The sequence below is a fragment of the Trichosurus vulpecula genome, chromosome 9 (assembly GCF_011100635.1).
Source record: "Trichosurus vulpecula isolate mTriVul1 chromosome 9, mTriVul1.pri, whole genome shotgun sequence".
NCBI lineage: Eukaryota > Metazoa > Chordata > Mammalia > Diprotodontia > Phalangeridae > Trichosurus > Trichosurus vulpecula.
Genome location: NC_050581.1, coordinates 73,795,746 through 73,820,665, shown reverse-complemented (window position 1 = coordinate 73,820,665; position 24,920 = coordinate 73,795,746). Strand labels below are relative to the sequence as shown.

The 24,920-nt window shown below is 40.4% G+C and overlaps 1 protein-coding gene across 2 annotated transcripts in view; it reads left to right on the top strand.

The window, feature by feature from the left end:
* Positions 1 to 910: 910 nt before the first annotated feature.
* The window catches only part of TEKT4 (tektin 4), a 62,853-nt gene continuing 38,843 nt past the window's right edge, over positions 911 to 24,920 (top strand). The window contains exon 1 of one of the 2 annotated variants that reach the window (XM_036739729.1): positions 911 to 1,348. Coding sequence is in view for 1 of the 2 variants with exons in the window: in XM_036739728.1 (XP_036595623.1) it covers positions 14,849 to 15,382 (534 nt within the window). In the remaining variant the exon portion in view is untranslated. Of the gene's footprint in view, positions 1,349 to 14,731; positions 15,383 to 24,920 lie in introns of those variants that run through there. The other variant, XM_036739728.1, reaches the window with a different exon arrangement.

The following is a 24,920-nucleotide window of genomic DNA, read 5'->3' as shown; positions in this document are numbered from 1 at the left end:
GAGAGAAGGTAATTTGCTGGAAAAGACAGGAGGGATAGGACCAAGCATACATGCAAAAGCATTCGGCCTTGGCTAAGAGATGGGCCGCTTTTTCATTAGATACTGAGTAAAGGGCAAGATGGTAGGAGATGATGTCAATGGAGAGATTGTTAGATTAGGAGGAAGGACTTTCAGATCAGAAGGGGGGAGGAGAAGGAGTGCATAACCTTGGGATTTTTAAGGTAAGGATGATGATGGAGAATCCAAAAGAAGAAGAGTTAATGGAAACTAGAAACACTAGAAAAAAATTGTCACAAGTAGAAGTATCTATTGAGATACAAGGGGAAGAAGCCTGGAGAAAAGAGGGCTTAGAGGGTGAGAATAGGGTTGGTAATGATGAACTTCTTGACCTATTGGCCTGAGATACTATATGACACTGTGGTAGATACTGAGATGTAAAGATAAAAATAAAACCAAAAGATTCCCTGCCCTCAAGGTGCTTATATTCTATTGAAATCCAGTTGTGTAGTTCTGTGCTTTATCCACCTACTAGACTATGAGCTCCCCAAGTTAAGACTTGGGTTCATCCCCTGCCTTTGATGCTGACTACCTGCCTGACTTTGGCAAATCACTTAATTTTCCTGGGCCTCAGGGACATTATGGTGGTTTTCAAGGATCTGTAGGGCTGATATATGGAGGAGGGATTAGGCATGGTCTTTGTGGTCCCAGTGGGTAGAGAACAGGGACCAATGAAGGACTTCCAAATGATCAGAGCTACTCATAAATAGAATGGACCTCCTTGGAGAGAAGCTAGTTTCCCATCATGGAAGTGGGACTGGGCAACCACTTGTTAAGGATTCTACAAAGGGTATTCTTACCCCACCAAAAGGACTGAACTATATTAATTGGTTTCTGATATTCTTTCCCAAACAGATCCTAAGATTCTTCTCATCTGGAGAGCAAGGAAGATGGTGGTATGGTAGGGAAGTGATCTACTTAAGAAACAAAAAGTAGGCCAGAAAAGGACTCTGTGGAGAAAACATGGCATGGAGGCACTTGGAGGGGGGGGTCAGTCATGAATTAATAACTCGAGCTATACTGGGCTATTCTTATTTTTCCTGGTGGCTGGATGATTCATGCCTTTGCTCATCCTTCCCCCTCCACCCCCTCTGCATTCTCCACATTTGTCACTGCCCTGCTCAAGCTCCACCTCCTCTGGGAAGTCTTCCCTGACCACAGCAACTGTCATTATCCTTCCCATCTCTGAATTGCTATAGAACTCATGGTCAGAACCAAAACATTTAATGCTTGTGAACTGTCATCTTGTGGGTGATTCTGGTTTTCACTGCTAGGCTTGGTGCTTCCAAAGGTCAGTGCTTGGGTCTCCTAATCCCTGGTTTGATTCCCTCACTAGGATTTAATGGTCCCCAGTGACAGGGTGTGAATTTGCTCTTTCTCCCCTAATTGTGAGCTTTCCACGGGCAGGGCCCTTCTCTGTGCTGAAGTTAAAAACTCAAGTGGACATTTTCCCAAGGAGAGGTTTTCCTGTATTTTCTGGCAAATCAAGATGAAAGGCGCATAGATGGCCATGTCATAGGTTGCATAGCACTTGACCCCATACCCCTAAGAATGTAAAAATTCTTTGAGGACAAGGACTGTTCCATTTTTATCACTGTAACCCCCTCATCTAGCAGTGCCTTACACTAAGTAGCTACTTAATAAATGACTGTTGAATTATTGATCAAATTCTCTTGTTTTAATGTCAATACATCCTATCTAGCTAAGTTCCTTTGGAGCATGAACTATGTTTCTCTTCCTTAAATACAAATGGAACAGTATAGTTCTGTGAAAATGGTAGCATTTAGAGATGAATGATTGCCTCACTGGGCATCCTCCTGGCTTCCAGATCTTCCAAAGTGTTCATGTCACCTCCACAACACATCCTGACAAGATGGCTCCTTCCCTACTGAGAGACACATGGCACAGCTGAGCCAAAGCAAGCCAGAGATGGGAGATTCAGACAGGGTGGGGTAGGAGAAGATTCCCCTGTCATAACATTTCCTTGCAGAGACTCAGGAGTTATTCAAATTAGATGGGGGTGGGGTGGGGAGGAAGGCATATGTTAATAGAACATTAAGTCTGAAAAATTTTAAATGGGTAAATATGGGGAAATCTTAAAAAATTAAGCTTTCTGATGCATCACCTCTGTAATGACTCCCTGTATAACATACTGGAGTCAGCTGTCTCACTCTGTCCTGTGGAAGGAGAGAGGAGAGGGAGGCATGATCACCTAAAGAGGTGGAGGTATGCTTGGAGATGCTCTGGTCCAGCTCTCTTCTCCAGAATGATTACTCCATTCCTGGAACCACTCTGTGTTGTGATAGGCCTGATTTGGCCTCATTCCCCAGGCTTTTATCTCCCAGAAGACATTGTCAGCCATACCTCTGATTGTACCCCTTTTCCATCATCTCTTATGTATTGTCTTTCCCCATTAGAATGTAGGCTCCTCAAGGGCAGTCGGTTCTCTTAATAAAAAATAGTATTAAAAGCACGCATCAGATTTGAACCACAGAGTACCAGTTACAAACATAGTCATGGAGTCAGAGTTGGAAAGGACCTCAGAACATTGAATGTCAGAGCAACATGAGCATCTAGCAGCTAGATTCCAGCCTGACTTGGGGGCAGCATGGTCCAGTGGAATGGGATTTGGAGTCAGAGGACCCGGATTCAAACATCCCTTCTTTCTTACTAACTGTGTGACTTTGGAAGAATCTTTTCACTTATCTAGGCCTCAGTTTTCTCATCTACAAAATGAGGGTTTGAATTAGATAGCCTTTAGGTCCTTTCTCAGTCAGTCAACAAACAAATTAAGCATTTACTCTGTGTCAGGCTCCAGGCTAAGTGCTGAGAATGCAAAGAGGGACAAAAAAACAATCCCTTCCCTCGAGGAATATATATGGGTGCGTGCGTGCCTGCGTGTGTGTGTTTGTGTGTATGGGTGTGTTTATGTATATATGTATGTATATATATATGTACACACAAGATGCATAAGTTCATGATAGTTTGGAGTTAAATTATGAAAAAAGGATTTTATCTGAGCATTGGAGCCTACATAATTTTTAAAATTGCATTGTAAGATCAATAGGATTCGAGTGCTCCTTGGATGTCTTAGGATGGTGTGGGTACGATCCTAAGTTCCAAAAGTCTATGACAATGACCACAAGTTCTGACAGAGTAATAAAGGTTTTGAGCTTGCTCTGGGAGGCTGGGCTTGTATGTTCCTGTACTGGGAATCAAGATGGGCTCTTAGCACTTTTTCAACCAAGTGCCCTTGAAGAGTTTGGCCTTTGTTTCTTTGATTAAATTATGAATCCTTAATGACCTCCTTACCTCAAGGGAAAGCCTAGTTTACATGGATTTGAGTGACATTTTGTGACATCAGAGGCTTTTAGACCATGTGGGTTTAAGTCACATTTTTGTGATGATTTTAGGTCACGTGTGTGAGTCACACATGTGACTCACCTTTGGCCCTGAATAGGATATATAAGCGCAGAGGTTGGTTTTCTCTTGCAGAGCTCCGAGCCACAGCAGGAGTGGCGTGTCACACTGAGCCAGCCGTGGTCGAGCTCCCAGCTGAACTCAGATGTTGATGGTTCCTTGGTAATTATGAATTGTATTTGGTCTGTTCACAAATGTATATTTGTAATTTGTTTGTATTTTCTCTGAAGTTTAGGGTGCTGGCTTTTCCCCCTGAGCTGAGTGGATGATATTTGTAGGTTGGATTAAAGTAAGATTGTTAGCCCCTTAACATTGCTTTCCTTAGTAAAGCAAATCAAAAGAACCTGGGCTTGCAGCATTCTGTGTGCTGGTTTTTGTTGGTTTTACACAGCCACAGTAGCTGCTAGCCAAATTGTTAAAAGAATTCCATCTGAGAATCACCCTAAATTCAGAGTGGCTCATCATCAGTTTGGATGCAGGGTAATCAAATTTTCATTCACAGCAATTCTAAAATACCCCATTTAAGTGATAAAGAGACTGTGATCTGCACTAATAAGAAGGAGTTTCTATATCAGCTTTCTGAGGATTCACAGAGTAGTGGAAAGGGAACTGGATTTAGACTCGGGAAGACCTGGTTTCAAATCCTGCCTCTTGTACTTGTTAGCTTTGTGACCATGGACAAATCTTTGCCTTGTCAGTGAAATTAAAGATTTGGACTTTATGGCCTCTAAGGTCACTTCCAACTTTAAATCTATGGCCAATGAAATCATAGAGCTGTGAAGGACTGAGCAATGGAAAGCTACTGAAGGTGTCTGAGTAGGGCAATGGTGTGATCGTAACAAGATCCTATTCAGGGAGGAAGGAAGGAAATACTCATTTATTAAGCACCTCCTATGGGACAGGCATGGCACTAAGCAATTTAAAAATATCTCATTTGATCTTTATAACAACTCTGTGAGGTTGGAACTATTATTATCTTTCTTTTACAGTTAAGGAAACTGAGGCAGATGGAAGTTAAATAACTTGCCCTGGGTCACACAGCTACTAAGTGTCTGAGTCTGGATTTGAATTCAGGTCTTCCTGACTTCAGGGTAAACAATCTGGAAGATTATTCAGGTAATGTGAAGGTTAGAGTATAGGGAGACAGAATGGAGGCAGGGAATGGATTATAATACTCCATAGGAGAGCTGGTAAGTACTTGAACTAGGGAAGAGACTATATGAATAAAGAAAAAGAGAGGGTTATGAGAAGTAGTAAGGAACTAGAGATGGTAGGACGTGGCAACAGATTGGCTGTACTGGGTGAAAGGGAGAGAAGACAGAGGAGGACTCTGAAGTTTCAAATCTGAGTCATTTAGAGGATGGTTGACAGAAATAAGGAAGTTAGGAGCAAGGACACCATTAGCAAAGAAGAAAAGGAGTCCTACTTTGCACTTGTTAAGTTTGAGGTGCTAATAGAACAACTCTACGGAGACACATAGGTTCATGTGAGGTCATCATCAAAGACATGGATATTGGGTTGGAATCTGGGAATTGAAGAGAAGGGAGAAAGTTTGGAACAGCTGCTGTAGGGAATGTAGTTATTAAAATAAAAAGATTGTCAGGCCATGGTGAAGGTCCAGCTGAAGTGAGATAACGCAAATCTATAGTGGGCCAAGTCAGTCTATTTTAACAACTTCTCCTAATAGACCTTATAGTAAAAGTGGGGAAGATGGAATATATGGATGGAGAGGGACTTCTATAACCTCACTCAGAGGCTCTCCTTCCTTCCTCTCTCTCATTATGGGGGTTGGGGGTTAGGAGTAATCTTTTTATTACTTACCACCATAGTTCTGGAGCCCCCATCTGTGCATTTCTCATTGTGAAGATGCACAAAACCATGGGACCTAGCATTAATTTTTAAATGTAATAAACATTTACTAAGTAATATGACAAAAACAAAAATAATCAAAGACCACAATTACTCAATACACAAAATTAACCAAAACATCACAATCCACCCCTAAATTTGGATCACTCTCTCCTAAAAGTGCACACTGGTGTTCATGAGGGAGAATGGGCATAAATATATAGAAACCTAGCCAGGAGGCACATGATGAGTAGAGAAAACCATATACCTGGGTCAGTTTCAGCCATTATTGTCCTTGTTCTTCCACAAGGGCAATATGCATCACATGAAGCTATCTTTCTGCTAGTTGCTCCCCTTTTAGCCCTGGCCACTCTTTTATTGGACAAAGTCATTCCTTTTCTGCTCATGAGCCAACAAATAATTAACGAGCTCTTTTTGCTTAATAGGGTGGTGAGAAAAATGATACGCTGTCATTAGCTAAATGCTAAGTCACCTACATTATACCATTATATATAGCCTTATAGGCTTAAGGCTGCAAGAGGCCTTAGAAGTCAATAAAGAACACTTATGCTGGACACTAGGGAATGTACAAAGCTTAGGTAAGACTCAGTTCCATGCTGTCCTACACTTTACAGTCTGGCAGGGAGATAAGACCAAACAGATAATTATAAACCAATATTATATGGTCAGAACATAACAGAGGTAAAAAGCAAACTAATATGTAAGGTCTAAAGAGGAAGATATTTGCTGACTGGGGGGCAAAGTGGATATCCCTCCAAAAATATGATTTCCTAGAGAACAATGATTATATTTCTTTTCATCTTTGTATCCTTGACATCAAGAACAGTGATTTGTGGGGCAGAGCCAAGATGGTGGCTGGAAAGTAGGGACTTGCTTAAGCTCTCCCCCAGGTCCTTCCAAACACCTGTAAAAAATGACTTTGAACAAATTCTAGAGTTGCAGAACCCACAAAATAGCAGAGGGAAGCAGGACTCCAGCCCAGGACAGCCTGGATAGTCGCACCGTGCTGGGAGTGGAGTGGAGCAGAATCCAGCATGGGCTGTGCCAGGACCTACCAGACTGGGAGCCGGGCGGAACAGGCCCTAGCACCCGGAATCAGTGAGCTGTAGCAGGAAACAGACTTCTCAACCCACAAACGCCAAAGACAACAGAGAAGGTTAGCAGGAAAAGCTGTTGGGACAGAGTGAAAGGAGCTCGCGGTGGGCCACTGCCATGGGGGCAGCAGAGTTGGTGCAGCTCTGAGGCTGCTTCCAGAGCTACAGCTGCAGTTGCTGCCAGCCCCAGGCCCATGTGGTGGGAGGAATTAAGTGGCAGATTAGAGCGGGAGCACAAAGCCTCCTTTGCCCTGCCTGGATCTGGGCCACAATCCTGGTTGGTGGTTCTTGGGGGAGAAGGAGCACTGGTGTGCCAGAGCTTGCTGTGTAGAAGTAGCTCTGAAAATAGCAGCACAGCCCCTCAAGCTTGGGACAAAGTACTATCTACTCTACAAGCAGTCATACCCCAACAAAAAGCTCAAGAGTCAAGTAGTTGGTTGGGAACATGAACAAGCAGTGAAAACGCTCTCAGATTCAGACTCAGACTTTGGCATCTTTCTTCGGTGACAAAGAAGACCAAAACATACAGCCAGAAGAAGTCAACAAAGTGAAAGAGCCCACATCAAAAGCCTCCAAGAAAAATATGAATTGGTCTCAGGCCATGGAAGAGCTCAAAAAGGATTTGGAAAAGCAAGTTAGAGAAGTAGAGGAAAAATTGGGAAGAGAAATGAGAGTGATGTGAGAAAACCATGAAAAACAAACCAATGACATGCTAAAGGAGACCAAAAAAAAATAACTGAAGAAAATAACATCTTAAAAAATAGACTAACTCAAATGGCAAAAGAGCTCCAAAAAACCAATGAGGAGAAGAATGCCTTGAAAGGCAGAATTAGCCAAATGGAAAAGGAGATCCAAAAGAACACTGAAGAAAATATTACTTTAAAAATTAGATTGGAGCAAGTGGAAGCTAGTGACTTTGTGAGAAATCAAGATATTATACAACAGAAGCAAAGGAATGAAAAAATGGAAGACAATGTGAAATATCTCACTGGAAAAACCACTGACCTGGAAAATAGATCCAGGACAGACAATTTAAAAATTATTGGACTACCTGAAAGATATAATCAAAAAAAGAGCCAAGATATCATCTTTCAAGAAATTATCAAGGACAACTGCCCTGATATTCTAGAGCCAGAGGGTAAAATAGAAATTGAAAGAATTCATTGATTGCCTCCTCAAAAAAGATCCCAAAAAGAAAACTCCTAGGAATATTGTCGCCAAATTCCAGAGTTCCCAGATCAAGGAGAAAATATTGCAAGCAGCCAGAAAGAAACAATTTGAGTATTGTGGAAACATAATCAGGATAATACAAGATCTAGCAGCTTCTACATTAAGGGATCAAAGGGCTTGGAATACGATATTCCGGAGGTCAATGGAGCTAGGATTAAAACCAAGAATCACCTACCCAGCAAAACTGAGTACGACGCTTCAAGGCAAAATATGTATTTTCAATAAAATAGAGGACTTTCAAGCTTATTCAGTGAAAAGACCAGAGCTGAATAGAAAATTTGATTTTCAAACACAAGAATCAAGAGAAGCATGAAAAGGTAAACATGAACGAGAAATCATAAGGGGCTTATTAAAGTTGAACTGTTTTGTTTACATTCCTACATGGAAAGATGATGTGTGTAATTCATGAGACCTCAGTATTAGGGAAGCTGAAGGGAATACACACACACATGTCCAATTCATTGATTTACTTTTTATCTCTTATTTGTGTTTGTATTTAGATATATAAATTTTCTCCTAAGTACTGCTTTAACTGCATTCCACAAATTTTGGAATGTTGTCTTATTGTTGTCATTCTCTTTAATGAAAATATTGAATGTTTATATGATTTCTTCTTTGACTCACTCATTCTTTAGGTTTATGTTATTGTCTTTTAATTATCTTTTAATCTATGCCTTCATTTTTTTATTAAATGTAATTTTATTGCATTATGGATTTGAAATACTTCATTTAATATTTCTGCTTTTCTGCATTTGGTTTGACGTTTTTATCCCCTCATCCATAGTCAATTTTTGCACAGGTGCAATGTACAGCTGAGAAAAAGGTATGCTCTTTTTTTATTCCCATTGAGGTTTGTCTAGAGCTCTATTATTTCTAACTTTTCTAAGATTCTTATCATTTCCTTGACTTTTTTGCATTAGATTTATCTAGCTCTGACAGGGAAAAGGTAAGATTCTGCACTAGTATAGTTTGACTGTCTATTTCCTCCTGTAATTCACTTAAATTTTCCTTAGAAAATTTGGATTCAATACCATTTCATGTATATATGTTTAGTATTAATATTATTTCATTTTCTTGCTTATATCTTTAATTAGGTTTATATTTGTTTTTGCTTTCCCTGAGATCATGATTGCTATCCCTGCTTTTTTTTAACCTCAGCTGAAGCATAATAGATTCTGCTCCAGCCCCTTATTTTAACTTTGTGTGTGTGTGTGTCTGTTTCAAATGTGTTTCTTGTAAACAACATATTGTTGGATTCTGGTTTCTAATCCATTCTGCTTTCCACTTCCATTTTATGGGTGAGTTCATCCCCATTCACATTCACAATTGTGATTACTAACTGTACATCTCTCTCAATTTTATTTTCTTCTGTTTATCTTTTTCTCTCTTTTTTCCTGTCCTTCCTCTAAAGTCTGTTTTGCTTCTCACCACTGCATTCTTTTAACTGCTCTCTCTTTATCTATCTCCCCTACCATCTTTTTCATTTGCTTCCTTATTGGATAAGATAGATTTCTATTACCAATTGAGTAGATAGATAGATAGATAGAGATATACGTTTCTCTCTTTGAACCAATTTACATGTGAGTGAGTGTAAGCATTGCCTACACTCATTATTTTCCCCTCCATTGTAAAAGCTTTTCTCTGTGTGCCTCTTTTGTGTGAGATATTTTTCCTCATTCTTCCTCTCTATTCCTCATTCTCCCATGGTATTACTCTTTCTCATCTAGCCATTTTTGCATCATCCCAAAATAATTGACTCATTCCTGCACCCTCTTTCTATGTAGAATACTTCTAACAGCCCATGATAAAGATCTTAGAAGATTCATATCTTTCCTTATAGGAAAGTAAACAGTTTAACCCTATTTAATCCCTTATGATTGCTCTTTCATGTTTACCTCTTAATATTCCTCTTGAGTCTTGTATCCAAGAGCCAAATTTTCTATTCAGCTCTGGTCTTTTCATCAGGAATGCTTGAAAGTCCTCTATTTCATTAAATATCCATTTTCCCCTTTTCCTATACTCAGTTTTTCTGAGTAGATTATTTGTGCTTGTAATCCCAGTGCTTTTGCTTTCTGGAATGTCATAATCCAAGTTCCATACTTCTTTAATATGATAGCTGCTAAATCTTGTATGATCCTAACTGTGACTCCATGGTATTTTCATGGTTTCTTTTTGGCTGCATGAAGTATTTTATCTTTGACCTGGGATCTCTTGAATTTGGCTATAATATTCCTGGAAGTTTTTGTTCTGGGATTTCTTTCAGGTGGTGATCTGTGGATTCTTTCAATGTCTGTTTTATCCTCTGGTTCTAGGATATCAGGGTAATTTTCCTTGATAATTTCTTGAAAGATGATGTCTATGCTCTGTTTCAACAATCCAGCTAGCAGCTTCTGTGGGGGTGTAAGATCCACCAACAACCAGCACCCAGAAAGCTGCCAACACACTGCAAAAGCACAGGTTCTTTTGATCTGCTTTAGTAAGGAAAGCAACATTAAGGGGTTGACAACCTTACTTTAATTCAGCATACAAATATCATTCACTTAGTTCAGGGGAAAAAACCAGCACCCTGAACTTCAGAGCAAATACAAACAAATTACAAACATCGACAGACAGACCAAATACAGATTCAGAGTTACCAACATCTAGGTTCAGCCTGGGAGATAATAACAAGGGCTGGCTCAGAGTCACTTGCCCACCACTGCTGTGGGTAAGAGCTCCAAAGAGAGAAATCCAACCCCTGGTTTTATATCTTTTTTGGGGTCAGGGGTGAGTCACACATGTGACTCACCCACGTGACCTAGAATCGACACAAAGAGGCGACTTAAACCCATGTGGTCTAAAAGCCTCTACTGTCCCAGACATGTCACTCAAACCCATGTGTAAACTAGGCCCGCCCCTGAGGCAAGAAAGCACCAGGAACACCCAAATCTAATCAAGGAAACAAAGGCCAAACTCTTCAAGGGCACTTGGTTGAACCAAGTGCTAAGAGCCCATTTTGCTTACCAGCACATGCTCTTTCATTGATCATTGTCCAAGTCAGTTGTTTTTTCCAATGGGATATTTTACATTTTCTTCTATCCTTTCACTTTATTTCTTCTTGATGTCTCATGAGGTCATTAGCTTCCACTTGCCCAATTCTAATTTTTAAGGAATAATTTTCTTCAGTGAGCTTGAACAGTGAGCTTTTTTTCCCCATTTGGCCATTTATGCTTTTTAAGGAGTTACTTTCATCAGTCAATTTTTGTAACTCTTTTTCCTTTTGGCCAATTCTGGTCTATAAGGTATTTTTTTCTTCAGTATTTTTGTGCCTCTTTTAGCAAGCTATTGTCTTTCCATAGTTTTCTTCCTTTTCTTTTACCATTCTTATTTTGAAAATACTTTTTAAGCTCTTCAAGAAATTCTTGTTTGGCTTGTGTCCAATTCACTTTTGTTCTTTGCGGCTTTGCTTGTAGCTTTTTTGACTTCATTGTCTTCTGAGTTTGTGTCTTGAGATTCCCTGTCACCATAGTACATTTTTATCGTTTGGTTCTCTTTGTTATTTTCACTTTGTTTGCACCTTATTTCTTAATTTGTAACTTTATGTTAATGTTGGTCTCTGTTCCCAGCATTGTGGGGAGGGGTGGGGGGAAACTTCAGTATTTTTCTCACTGTTGATTTCAAAGCTAATTCTGGGGGCTTGGAATTTTTCAGTGATTCAAAGTGAAATGATCTTGGGAGAGGTGTAGTCACTGCCCTCCTTGTCTGCACTGTGATCCTTACCCAGGAAGGGCCACTGATGCATTGAAATTGCAATTGATACTGCTCTTCAGTGCCCCTTCTCTCTTGGGATCAGAATTGATACTGTTTCTCAGGGTCCTTGATCCCTTGGGGCTGGAAGTGATACTACCCTACAGAGCTTCCACTCTCTCTTCATTGAAAGTGTACCTCTCTGCCCTTGAACTATGACTCCAAAATGGGTATAGCCCACAGAGTTTTCAAGTAGTGTCTGGTCCTTTGTTTAGTATTATCTCAAGGGTACCCTGCAATTTTTTTCTTACCAGTTACCAGGTCCCTTTACCATCTTTGGTTTGAGAGCTTCTGAAATTTCTGCTGCTTCTGTTGCTAGCACCTAGTCTCAACACTGATATTTCATCTACGTGGGCTCCAAGGACAGCCTCCTCCCCCATGTCACAGATCTCTCTTTCCAACCTCCTATGTTGTTTTGGGCTGGAAGAATGTCTCATTCTGACCACTTGTTGGCTTTGCCACTCCAGAATTCAATGTGAGTCATTATTTTTAAGTTGTTTGGAGGTTGGGAGAGCTGGGCTGAGTGATTCTCCACTCCATTCTCCACTCTCTGCCTCCAAAGTCACTTTCTGAGCCTTCTATCTCTGAGTTTTGATAATCTTTGAGTACCAGAACCAGAAAGAGGGACTTTCTGGGAATAGTGCAGTCTCTGTCAGATAAGAACATAAATAAACTTGATTGAAAATAGAGATTGCTGCCTCATGAAAGCCCCCATTGGCTGGAGTAGAATGAAGAATAAATTATGTAAATCTCATTTTCAACAGAGATTAAGCATTAAAGATGAATGGGTTCCTAATATGAAGAAGTGTGGTTTTGTGAAAAAAAGAACTCTGGACTTAAAGCCAGAAGGCCTGGATTCAAAATCTGGCTTTGCTACTAATTAATTTGTGACCTTGGGTGATTCATGTCCGCCTTCTAGGGCTCATTTTTCTCATTCTAAAATAAGATGGTAAGATTCAGTGAATTTTCTTTTAGAGACAATCAGGGTTAAGTGACTTGCCCAGGATCACATAGCTTCTAAATGTCAAATGTCTGAGACTAGATTTGAACTCAGGCTCTTCTGACGCCAGGGCTGGTACTCCATCCACTGTGCCACTTAGCTGCCCCAGATTTGATGACTTCTAAGGTCCTTCTTTCAAACCTGAAGTTTTCTGGTTCAATGAAAGTTATCATCTGGTTAGAAGAGGGACTAAACAGAGAAGACAAAGCTAGACTGCTGTACTTTGAGGCCTCAGTAACATAATACAAATCACAGATAATATATGTAGAAGTCCTATGCCATCTAAGGCAGGAGAGATTGCATGGGAACAAAGTCTTGAAGGATAGGTGGTTATTTCAATTAAAATAGCTTAAGAAGGAAAGGACATTTGTGATTTAGGGAACATTAGTGATTTGATTGATGTTAACTGTTGGTTGAATAAATAATCTCATTTGATATGGTAAGGAAGGCAAGGCAAGGCTTATTATTCCCATTGGGCTGATGGAAACAAACAAAACCCACAAGGGGAAGGCATTTATCTAAGGTTTTTGAGTCAGTAAATGACCGAACCTTTGTCAAACTCCAGATTCTCCTGGTCACTCTCCATGGGTCTTTTCAATCCCATTGAGCTATTTCCTTACAATAATGAGGTGTCTATTAGAAAGTATGGTACAGTCACCCCCCTCCCCAAACACACATACACTCCTTGCTGTCTCAGCAAAGGAAGAGCCCATTCTATGGACTTTGTGACCACTGGTAATAGTAATTTGGGTGTGTGATCCAAGAGAGGATTCCTGCTGCCTCCCTCTCCAGTGTGTTGTGAAATTCAGGTAAGATGATTCATTGATTCAACAAGCATTCATTACCAGTTTAGCAATCGCATACTCCCTATGCCAGGGATGCCTGCCTCTTCCCAACTTCTTTGTGTTGAAGTTCTATCTATATTTCAAAACTTAAGTCAAATTGCCACCCAAACCCTCCAAGGAGACTCCCTCAATCTGCCCAGGTTGAAGGAATTTCCTTTTCCCTCCTTATGTAGATTTATCCAACTTCATGTAAGATGTTTTGTGTTATGTAGGACTTGAGAAGAAAGTAAGAGCTGATCATGTGGTGAAAAGGAAGGATGACTAAGGATAGCCTATGTGTTTTATCAGCATCCTCCTAAAATCAAGGACTCTAGAGAAAGGTCCCAGCATGGTGGTTTTATCCTCACCATGAGGCAAAAGAGGGCATAAGTCAAAGTTGACAAGTATGACAGACCTGGATGGGTTGAAATCTGGATTCCTGGGAGAGAGGCGCTCACATTGATATCACAGATTTATCAAAGCATCAATCCTAAAGAAGCACAACAGCTAAGACAAAGAGTTCTCAAGCCAGTACCACCTCTCCTCATGGGGTCCATGGATAGATTTCAAGAGGTTCATTAGTTTAGATGGGAAAATTGTATTTTTTATTTTTAACTTAATTGGTTTCTTTTGTAATATTATACATTTTATTTTATGCATTTAAAAATCTTATTTTGAGAAGATACCCATAGACTTCATGATACTGCCAAACAGTCCATAGGAAAAAAGAGCCCTAGTCTAGAGGAAAACATACTTTAATCGTTGAAGTTAAAACAAATCCTTTCTCTGCTGCTTACCAGCCAGGAGACCTCAGGTGGTCTAGGGACTCAGTTTCCACCTTGGTAAAAATAGAGCCATGTAGTCACTCTGAGGTCCCTTCTAGGTAGGTGAGTATACTTTAGTCCCATCAGCAATGGCCCGTTTCCCTTTTTCTCCCCTGACCCTAGTACTGGCCTGGGGCTCTCCATGGGGATTAATCACTATTGAATGTTATTAATGTGTAAAGTTTACAGGTTCCAAAGCATAAGATACTGTCTTTGGAAATGGACTTTAGGGGAGATCTCATTACCCATTATAGCAGTGATTTGCTATTAGGACTGAGACCTATTCCTCAGTCACAGAACAAAAAGTGCGGGGTGAACCTGCTGGAGTGGTTCTCTAAAGGGAAGCAGGTGTCCAGAGTTTAGATTGGCTACTCTTCTCAATCCTTGGTCCATTTGACAGTGAGTCTGGAGATGAGGGAGTTTCTAAAAGATCTACCTACTGCCTTCCACCTCCCTCCATCCTTAAAGAGCCAGGGATAGCACAGCCTTTCATAGTGCGGCACTCATTATTTGGCCCTTTAAGATAGCAGGTTTACCTGTGTTCTTCCCTCTCTTATCCTTAAAGGTGCCCTTAGCAGTTGTGTGTGGGAGGGGAAACCCTGTTACCTAGCAACAGGACGCTCTGTTGAGTATGTGTCTGTTTCCTAGGAGATGGAAGTTGCTTCAGTCAAAGGCACCCAGGGCAGCCCAGTTCAGACTTCTCTCTGATTCCTGCCTTAAGGGGAGCCATCTGTCTTAGAGATTATGCCACAGACAGGCATCCTGGTCACCCAGGAGCCTGCCCCGCAGTCCGTACAGGTCTCTGACCTTCCCCACAAGGTCTATGAGATCGAACGAAACACAGGGCCCTACACTTCTTCGGGGCTGGCCACAGCTGGCTTCCGGTCAGCCAAATACCTAGAAGAGGAGTGGTATCAGAACAATAATAGCTGCTACCACCAGGCTTTCGCTGACCGTGACTACTCAGAATGCAACAGGCATGAGGCCAAGCAGCTGGCAGCTGAGACAGCGACCCTGTGCCAGCGCACACAGATGGACTCTACCAAGAAGACAGGGGAGAGACTACAAGATATACATTTTTGGAAGTCAGAGCTACAATCAGAGATCAAGGACCTCATGGCCGAGACTGATTTACTGATTGGTGACAAACAGAGGTTGGAAAGGGCTCTGGAAGCCACTGAAGTACCTTTTAGCATTGCCAGGGACAACCTACAATGCCGGGAGAGAAGACAACATCCAGACCTGGTTAGGGATTGCGTGGGAATGGAGCTGTTGAAGGTGCTTAGTCCCCTCACCCCTAGGGGGCAGGGTAGAGGGATGGGTCATACTTCCCCATTTCTGAGGCAGCTGCCAAGTAACTATTTTCCTGACCATGGCCTGTCTCAGTATGGGACACCAATGACTGTGGTGAATGAGAGCCATGTGTCAGTAGACTAGCCCGTGTAAAGGTACCCATGCCCTTTCATCCACCATCAGGCTTTCATTACTTCCGGAGGTAACATTGCTACCTTGTAAAGTGCAAACCTATTAGGAGGAAGGTTCCACTTACCCACAACATGGCTCTCCCTGACAGAAGGGGACAGAATTGAGGTTTTATTTATGACATTGGAAGTAACAGGGGTGGAGGGACTAGAGGGCCCGAAAGAATAAGTGCAGAATACGAGAGCAGAATTTATAGAAGATGAAACCCTAATGATTATCCAGTCCAACACTTTTATTTTAAAGATGAAGAAATTAAAGATTAGGAAGGAGAAAGGACCTGTCCAAAAGTCACACTGGTAGCATATAGCAGATAAATGATTTGAATCTAGGTCCTCTGCCTCCAAATTCCATTCTCTGGACAGTGCATCTTTATTTTCCCAATTTCACATTTTTTCTCATGAATACAAGGTGAGGCCAGAATTAGTATACTGAATATTCTGTTATGTTCAGATAGGCGCACTTACTTGTATCTCTCCTGGATGTGTGGGGAGGGGTGGAGGAAAACGAAGAGAATATGGACCTGACAAATGGTTGAGCAAGACCTTTTAAAGGGACAGTCTAGAGGTCATTTTTAAGTCCAACTCACAGAGAAGGAACCTGTGAAGCTAAATGGCCTATGATCAGACATAAGCATAAGAAGTAACATTAGAACTCTTTTCACTGAACAACACAGATTCTGGGTCTGTTGGGTCCCCTGTCTCATTTGCTCATAATTGCTTCCATCTGATACTGGGATTCTAGTCCCTGGTTTGGCTTCTGTCTTCCTGTGAGGAATCAAGTGACTTCCCCTTACTAGGCTGCATTTTTGCCATGAGGAGGTTTATAAACAAGATTTTTCAAAGTTCCTTTCAACTTTCCCTATATCTACTACACACGTGTAAACTGCATGGGATTCTAGGTCTCTGCTTCTGGTCAGGCTGGGCTTTGATTCTGTCAATAGCTATGGCTATCCCAGTAGTGGGCCTGCGGAGGAGAAGTGAACACAATTGACAAGTTCATGACTTATTATATTGTGAAAATTCAGGTTCTGTTCCAGGGTCATCTATGGGCAATATCACATGAAGTTTGATTTCTTTCCTCCAATGCCTCATTGCCTTCATTTGGTGTCTCCTGACCCTCATTCACCTATTCCCGCCCCATGCTATTACACAGCTGCTATCCATCCATTCCCCAATTTCATTTTGGGGAGTCAAGGAACATACTTCTTCTTAGTAGAAGACGTGGGTTTAAATTCCTGCTCCTCAGCTCATTCCCTGTGTGACCTTAGGTAAGTCACTGAGCCAATCAGCCTTAGTTTCCTCAATGTTAAATGATATTGATGGACTAGATGACCGCTAAGATCTCTTCCATTTCTTTATGTTGTTGAGTCATTTTTCAGTCTTGTCTTACTGCTTGTGACCCCATTTGGGGTTTTCTTGGCAGAGATACTGGAGTGGTTTGCCATTTTCTTCTCCAGTTCATTTTAAAGATGAGGAAACTGAGGCAAACAGGGTTAAGTGACTTGCCCAGGGTCACACAGCTAGTAAGTGTCTGTGGCTGGATTTGAACTCACGAAGAGGAGTCTTCCTGACTCTAGGCCCAGCACTCCACCCACTGTGCCACCTCAAATATATGTTAGGACCAGTAGTCACTGCAACTTTAGGCTGGTCACTTTCACTCCATTCCTCAGTTCCCTCCCCTTTAAAATGCTGCTTTTCTGTTGGAAAACACATTTTTCCAGTCAATCCAAATGAATATTGGGAAAAGAAATATGGCATAGTAGAGAGAATGAGGGAATTGAATTCTGGAGATTTGAGCTTCAGGCCTGGCTCTAACATTCATTGTGCAATTTGATTCAGGATAAGCTGGTTTAACCTCCCTGAGGACTATGAAATGAGCTCTAAAGGCCTCTGTCACATGAAGTAAACAACTCATGCAACAAAGGCACTCCACCGTGTGCCTAGCCTTGTGTTCAACTATGCTGTTGGGAGAGAGGGGTAAAAGGCAGACCTGAAAGGCAGATCTGCATCCTCAGGAAGCTCACAGTTTGGGGTTAGAAGACATTTACACCCACAGAACAGTTAAAGGACAGTAAATAACACCTTACGCTAGATGTTTAAAGAAGGAAAAATAATACATTACCTCGAATCTTCTTAATTCATAGACTGTCAGAGCTGGAAGGAACTTTCAATGTCATTTACTCCAATCTTTTCATCATATGATGGAAGAAATTGAGGTCTGAGTGGAAGTGATGTGCCCAAATTCATAGTCAATTTCCAACTGAAAGGGTTTTGAAACCGAGTGTCCTGACGCCCAGCCAAGAGTTCTTGTCACTTTGGTGAAAAGGACAGAAATCGTCTTTAAAACGTCTCTCTGCTCTATACTTTTCTATCATTCATCCGGTAGGATTTGTCACCATGCTCTTGGCCCACAGAGAGTGTACTACTACCTGGAAATCCCCTTTGATATTTAGGATGTTCACAGATTTGATTGGACCACGGTTTCCAGGGCAACAGAATCCACAACCACTATCTGCAACCCATTCCAATTTATGCAATTTAGGCCCAATCGTACCACCAAGGCAGCTTCCTCATTTCTATCCTTAGTCTAAGAGATGAATTATAAGGGTCCCTGAGGCTGGAGAACCTGAATTTTTTTAGCCAGTGTGACTCTGTAGGGAATAGAACCAACCTGAGGTTCAATAGTAAGTAAAGAGAAACTCTCTCTCCATCAGATTCCTGGATTATCTACTTGTCAGGACCAGGCCCACTTCCAGCAGAGGATCCTGAACTTGGGACCTTAATCTATCATCAGATACTAGCTCTGACTTCCCAAAGTAAATCAACAGGGTTAGCCTGTGCCTGAAATATGAACTATGACACAGGGCAGAGTTATCAAAGGATGGTTGATAAGGTTTTAGATGTTCTCTCTCCCAAAGATATCTAATTTATTTAGGAACTATCAAAGACCAAAAAATCTCTAAAACTCAAAGGAATGAAACTCTAATGGTAAAATTTCAGATACTAAGACAGTGGTAAGGGAAAGGAGAGGAGAGGGGAGGGGAGGGGAGGGAAGGGGAAAAATAGAGAAAAGAGGGGAGAGGAGAGAGAGGAGGGAGGGGAAGGAACATTTATGAAGCTTTTATTATATATATTATTTATTATACTATCTCATTTGATGATCCGATATCATCTTGTCAAATGTTGGGAAGTTATGTAGTAGGAAGTCAAGGGGGGAAAGGTTTCAGCTTTCATCATCTTATCCAGTATCCACTTCTGTTTATACTTTCCACAATTAAGGCCATCCCTGGTCATAGGCACTGGTACATAGAATGTCATCCCAATGCCATGGAAAGTGAACTAGATTAGAATTTCACGCTCTAACCTTGGCCAAGTCACTTACTTAACCAGAAACTCAGTTTCCTCATGTGTAAAATGAGTGGGTTGGCTTAGATGATCTCTTAGTTCCATTCCAGCATTGATGTTTTATGACTCATTATTCTCTCTAAGTCAGGAAAGTGTCCAAGGATGCACCTGTCATGTTCAGTCCTTGAAGATTCCATACCTCTTCTACACTGAAGCTTCTCTCTGATTTCCTCACCTCTTAGCAAACCCAGGGAGTGTTTTGCTCTGCTAAAATCAAGCAAATCAATCAATCCAATTCAATATTTAGTAATTAAGTACCTAGTACATGGAGTACTATATTAGGCAGTGGAAGAAATAGAAAGTTCAGAAAAAAGATGGTCTCTGTCCCTATAGAGACTCTGGGATTAAGAAAATAGATTTTTGTGAAAAAAAATTGGGATCATATTTTTACATCATTCTCACATCCCAATGATTCCCTCTCCCTGTAACCCCCACCTTAATAGAACAATTAAATACAGTCAAACGAAACAAATTAACACATTGGCCATATCTGAAAATGCATGCCTCATTTTAAACCTATGATCTACCACCTTTTGGCCTATTGGTGTAAGACAATGCTTCGCCATCAGTCTTCCCAAGTCATGATTGGACACTGCTTTAATCAGAGTCACAGATAACTTTGTCACCTTGATCCATCCATAATTATGTCAACATGGGTTATTTTCTAGATTGATGAATGTCTTAAATATTGCCTTCTGACCTTATGAGGTTCTTGTTCACGTCTTTATATAAATCCTCAACGCAGGGTCCACCCAAGGTGCTGGAGGCATTTCCTTGGTTCTTTTAACATCTAGAAGGCTGAAATGTTCCATTAAGGCCATCTATTTGTTTGCCTTAATTCTTGTCATGTGACCAGAGCATCTTCTTTTCAGTCTGTACATGCTTTTTAAACCTTTAAACATTTCTTGCTTGAAACCCATTACTTATAACCTGATTCATCGAATTTATTCCCACCATGCATCTTTCTATCATCCTTCAGGTTACTTGTAATTATGACTTTTCTTAGATCATGGAATGATTTTTAGCCATAAAATATCACTGGGAGAATACTGGTATTTAAGAGATGGAGCTGGGCTTTTTCAGCAGTGAGCAGTTTGGGATCGTTCAAAGTGCTGGACAGTTTCCTAGATAAGATTCTATTTAATCTCCTTCTCTTACTCAAGTATTGGCCCAGCTCACAAACCTATTTACAGCACCTTGATAAGATATATGTATGTGCCCCTCCTCCAGCTATTAAAAGAAGCAAAGATGGAAAACCAGAACAAGTTCTGTTTTTATTTAAACTTTGTATCTCCTTCACACGTACACATGTGTATCCACACATGTGGATTTTTTATAAATGTGTGTATGCATGTATTTACTGGAGTGATGCAGATACCAACCCTTGTGTTATGTATGTCTCCACAGACATAAAAATATACATATTTACATGTGTATTCAGTTGATAGGATGGCCATTCGGCTGTATTTCATTGAGGGGTAGGGAACCTGTGGCCTCGAGGCCACATGTGGCCGTCTAGGTCTTTGGGTGCAGCCTTTTGACTGAGTCCAAGTTTTATGAAACAAATACTTTTATTAAGGGGATTTGTTCTGAGAAGTTTGGATTCAGTCAAAGGGCCACACTTGAGGACCTAGAGGGCCACACGTGGCCTCTAGGCTGCAGGGTCCCCACCCCTGGACTATAATAGGCATTTTTCATCCCCGTGGTTTTTCCTGTCCAGATCAGACTCATCTCCTTTACTTTGCAACTCACTTCACTGAGGATATTTTGCAGTGTTCTCAATGCAGTTAATATATTTTCATCTCCAAGTAGAAACATTTGGAGAACATTGCTATCAACGGGGACCTTTTCTTCTGTTTGGATTCTGCCCATAAGGTTAGTGATCACCTTAGGTGAACACTTACTAACCTGTCTTATATCTGGACTGATAAAGATATTTTGCATATTATTGAACAGTTGTTTCTATACACATATTTGTCATTCTTCTGCAATTTTAACTTCTTCATGGGAGGCACTTGGATGAGAATCTTCAAGGTTACATTTTGTTTTACCATGTCAATTTTTTTCCTTTTTTATATTTGGAAAAAAGAGGAATATTTTATTAGGCAATTGACAGCTTAATATTATTATAGTTTTGACCTTGAAGATCCTATGAAAGTGTCTCAGGGACTGACCAGGGATCTTGGGACCACACTTTGAGCACCAACACTCCCTAGAAGGGTTCTTTGCTCATACCCATCACTACCTAAAATGCTTATTGTTCTTGAGTCATTTGTTTGGGCTTAAGGATCACCCTCTCCATCTCAGCTTGTCTAAAAATAGTAGTACAAGGCACTGCTACTTCCTACATTAGTCTTGATATAGAAAATAGTTGTAAGTTAAAACTTTCTAATCAACAAATACACAGTGGGATCTTTTATTTTCTACATCTTTCAATTAACAGTACAGTCACCAATATCTGCTATAAAAATTGTTTGGTCAAAGCCTTCTTCGTGCTTTCATCAAGAATACACCCCATGCACACATAGACCATTCTCACAATTTAGAGAGATGAGAAAATAGACATGAGAATCAGTAATCAGGTACCTTTTTGATTGTCTTTTGTTGGGGAGGGCAGGAAGATAAAAGCATCATCTCTAAGTTATCCTATTTTGGTGGAATTTCTTTTCAATATCTTGAAAATCAACCCCCACCCCCTCACCAAATGCCTTTAAAATTAGTTTGGCTTGGTCATGGACTTCCAACTTGTGTGCCTAGTGTGGTCTATCAGTCCTTCCTGGCCACCATCTAAATACTTTCCCTACTTCCTTAAATGGTACATTGGGTAACAAGATAGCATCCCAAAATGATGGTTTCCTCATTATGCTTGATGATGTATTATTAATACAAATGCCAGCAATCTTTCATTCCATATTTATTGTCTTCCTTCCAATTTTATCCACAAATGATTCCTGAACAATGTGACTTAGCTAGATCTCACAACAAAGTTCATTTATTTTCTCCTTGACTGTTTTTCAGTGGTTTATGAGGTAATGCTCACAGTCTTATCTCACCTTCTACCATAATGTTTTACAAATGAGCTTGTAAACTAGTGATGCTTTTGGCTGCCTGATTTCCCTGTTTGATAATCAAATTGAATATTTGCTACTGAAGGGCTTTCTGGTTTCTTTCCTGCTCCTTTTTTAGACGAGTAGAGGCTGTTAGGTAGTTCAGTGGATAGAGTACTAGGTGTGAGGTCAGGAAGGCTCATCTTCCTGAGTTCAAATCTGGCTTCAGATGCTTACTAGCTGTGTGACCCTGGCCAAGTCCCTTAACTGCCATCTGCCTTGATTTCCTCATCTGCAAAATGGGGATAATAGCAGCATCTATGTCTCAGGGTTATTGTAAGGACAAAATGAGATAATATTTGTAAAAGCACTTAACAAGGTGCTTGGCACATAGTAGTCACTTAATAAATTCATATTTCCTTCTTTCCTGTTGTTTTTAACATCTTTAAGAATCAGTGATAGTATGTCAATGTCCTTTCTTTTGTCCATTTCCTGTTTTCACTATTCTTAGCTTGGGATAAGAGGCTAAAGGATAAAAGAATTATAGACTTGAAGGGACTTTAGGAATCATTTAGTTCATTTTCTCATTTTACAAATGAAAAATCTCAACTCCAGACACTTGCCCAAGGTAACAAAAGTACAGAAGCTGCAGGGCCAGGATTTGAACATGGGTCTTGTTGCTCCAATTCCAGGGCTTTTTTTCATTATCACTGCCCCTGACTTAAATATGGCCCCTAGACAGTCAAATTAATGCAAGTCAGAAACTTGTCTGTTCCATGATGAATCACTGTGTGTAAAGTAATTGACTCCAAGCAGATAATTTTTCATCATCTGTGAAGTCCTCACCAATTTTTAAAAATTCTTAATATTTTATTTTCCCCCAATTACACGTAAAAGCAAATGTTAAAGTTCATTTTTAAAACTTTGAGTTCTAAATTCTCTCTTTTCCTCCCTCCACACCTCTCTGAAGTCACCACCATTATACATGCAAATGAAGCTTCCAGTGATAATCTTTAGAGGCAAAAATCTGCTAATAATTATGAAGTAATGTCCTAGCTTCTCTGGAGAAGAATCTTGAGATAATACTAATAGTAACAATAACTAGCATTCATCTAGTGCTTTAAAGTTTGCAAAACACTTTATATATTATCTAATTTGATTCTTGCAACAGCTATAAAAAACTCAATTATTTTTTCCTAACCTAGTAGCTTTCCCCAAACTGGATTCCCTTTACAACTATGATTTCACTATTAATCTTCCAGGCTAGAAGCCTCAGAGTCATATTTAATGGGTCCTTCTCCTTCACTCCCTCTATCTACCCTGTTCCCAAGACCAGTTACATTTTTCCTTCAAGACGTCTCATATCTATTTGCCCCTCTTCATCTCCAGTGCACTCATTCTACTTCAGGTCCTTATCACCTTTCATCTTGACTATTTTTAAAAGTTATTTTTATTTAATTCATTAAATATTTACCAATTATATGTAAACATTTTAACAATTTTTTAAAAAGTGTGAGTTCTAATTCTCTCCATCTCTCCCCCCCCCCCTCCTTGAGAAGGCAAACAATTTGATTTCTATTATATATATGGTAGGTCATACAAAATATATGTCCATATTATCCATGTTTCAGAAAAAACCAATAAAATAGAACAATAAAAATAAAGTAAAAAAAATGCTTCAACCTGCATTCAGAGTTCATCAGTTCTCTCTCTGAAGGTAGATAACATTTTTCATCATGGGTCCTTGGGCATTGTCTTGGATCATTGTCGTAATCAGAATAGCTAAGTCTTTCACAGTTGATCCCCCTTACAATACTGCTATTACTGTGCACAATGTTCTCCTGGTTCTGCTCACTTTACTTTGCCTGAGTTCACATAAGTTTTCTCATACTTTTCTGAAACCATTCTGCTTCACCTTGACACAGACTGCCAGAGGCACACAGCTCTGTGGTACCGAGGAAAAATACCTAACTCAGAATATAGTATTTATAAAGCAATTAGCACAGTGCCTGGCACATTGTAGGCACTTAATCAGTGTTCTTCTCTTCCTTTCTCTTCTCTCAGCAGAGGGGCTTGGTTAAACTTTTTTTCCTTTGATACATATTACTGCATGACATTAAACAACTCACTTAACTACTCTAGACCTCAGTTTCCTTATCTGCAAAAATGAAAGGGGTTGGACTAGATGGACTCTTAGGTCCCTCCTAGATTTGTGATCCTACATGATTCTGATGTTCCAAATCCTTCAATGACTCCATACCACTTATAGGAGAAAATGAAAAGTCCTCAGTCTTGGAACTAAGCCTCCACCCACCATTCTAACTTCATATCAAGTTCCGCTGCATGCACCCTCAGGTCTAACCAAGTCCATTTCCCTGTCATCCTCTAGACATGCCCAGTTCATTCTTCACGTTGTTCTCTAACATACAATGCCCTTCCCTTCTCCTCCTCTTACCCAAATGCAACTGATTATTTTTCAGATTCAACTTTAGGAAGATTTTTTTCCAGGAAATCTCTTATAACAATCTCCAGCCCACACCTTTCCCTCTCTCTTTTGAATTCCTCTAGCTCACACTGTCTATGCTTACCTATAGTCAGTGTTGGATACACAGTATGGAACTTAATTGCCCTTTGTGCATGAGTTTTGAGCCGGGGTGAGGCAGGAACCATATTTATAGCATTGTCTTTATGCTGAAAGAAGGGACAGTTTCTGGCTCTTCCTTTAACTCAGTCTAACAGCTAATGTAGTCATGACTCCTTGTGGAATCATGCTATAATACAGTGAGGCACCCAGTTTTTCCAAGGAGGCTCATTTTCCTTGGCTATAAAGTAAGGATAATTGTAATTTTGTAAGCTTGAAATCACAATGAGAGTGAGTTATTG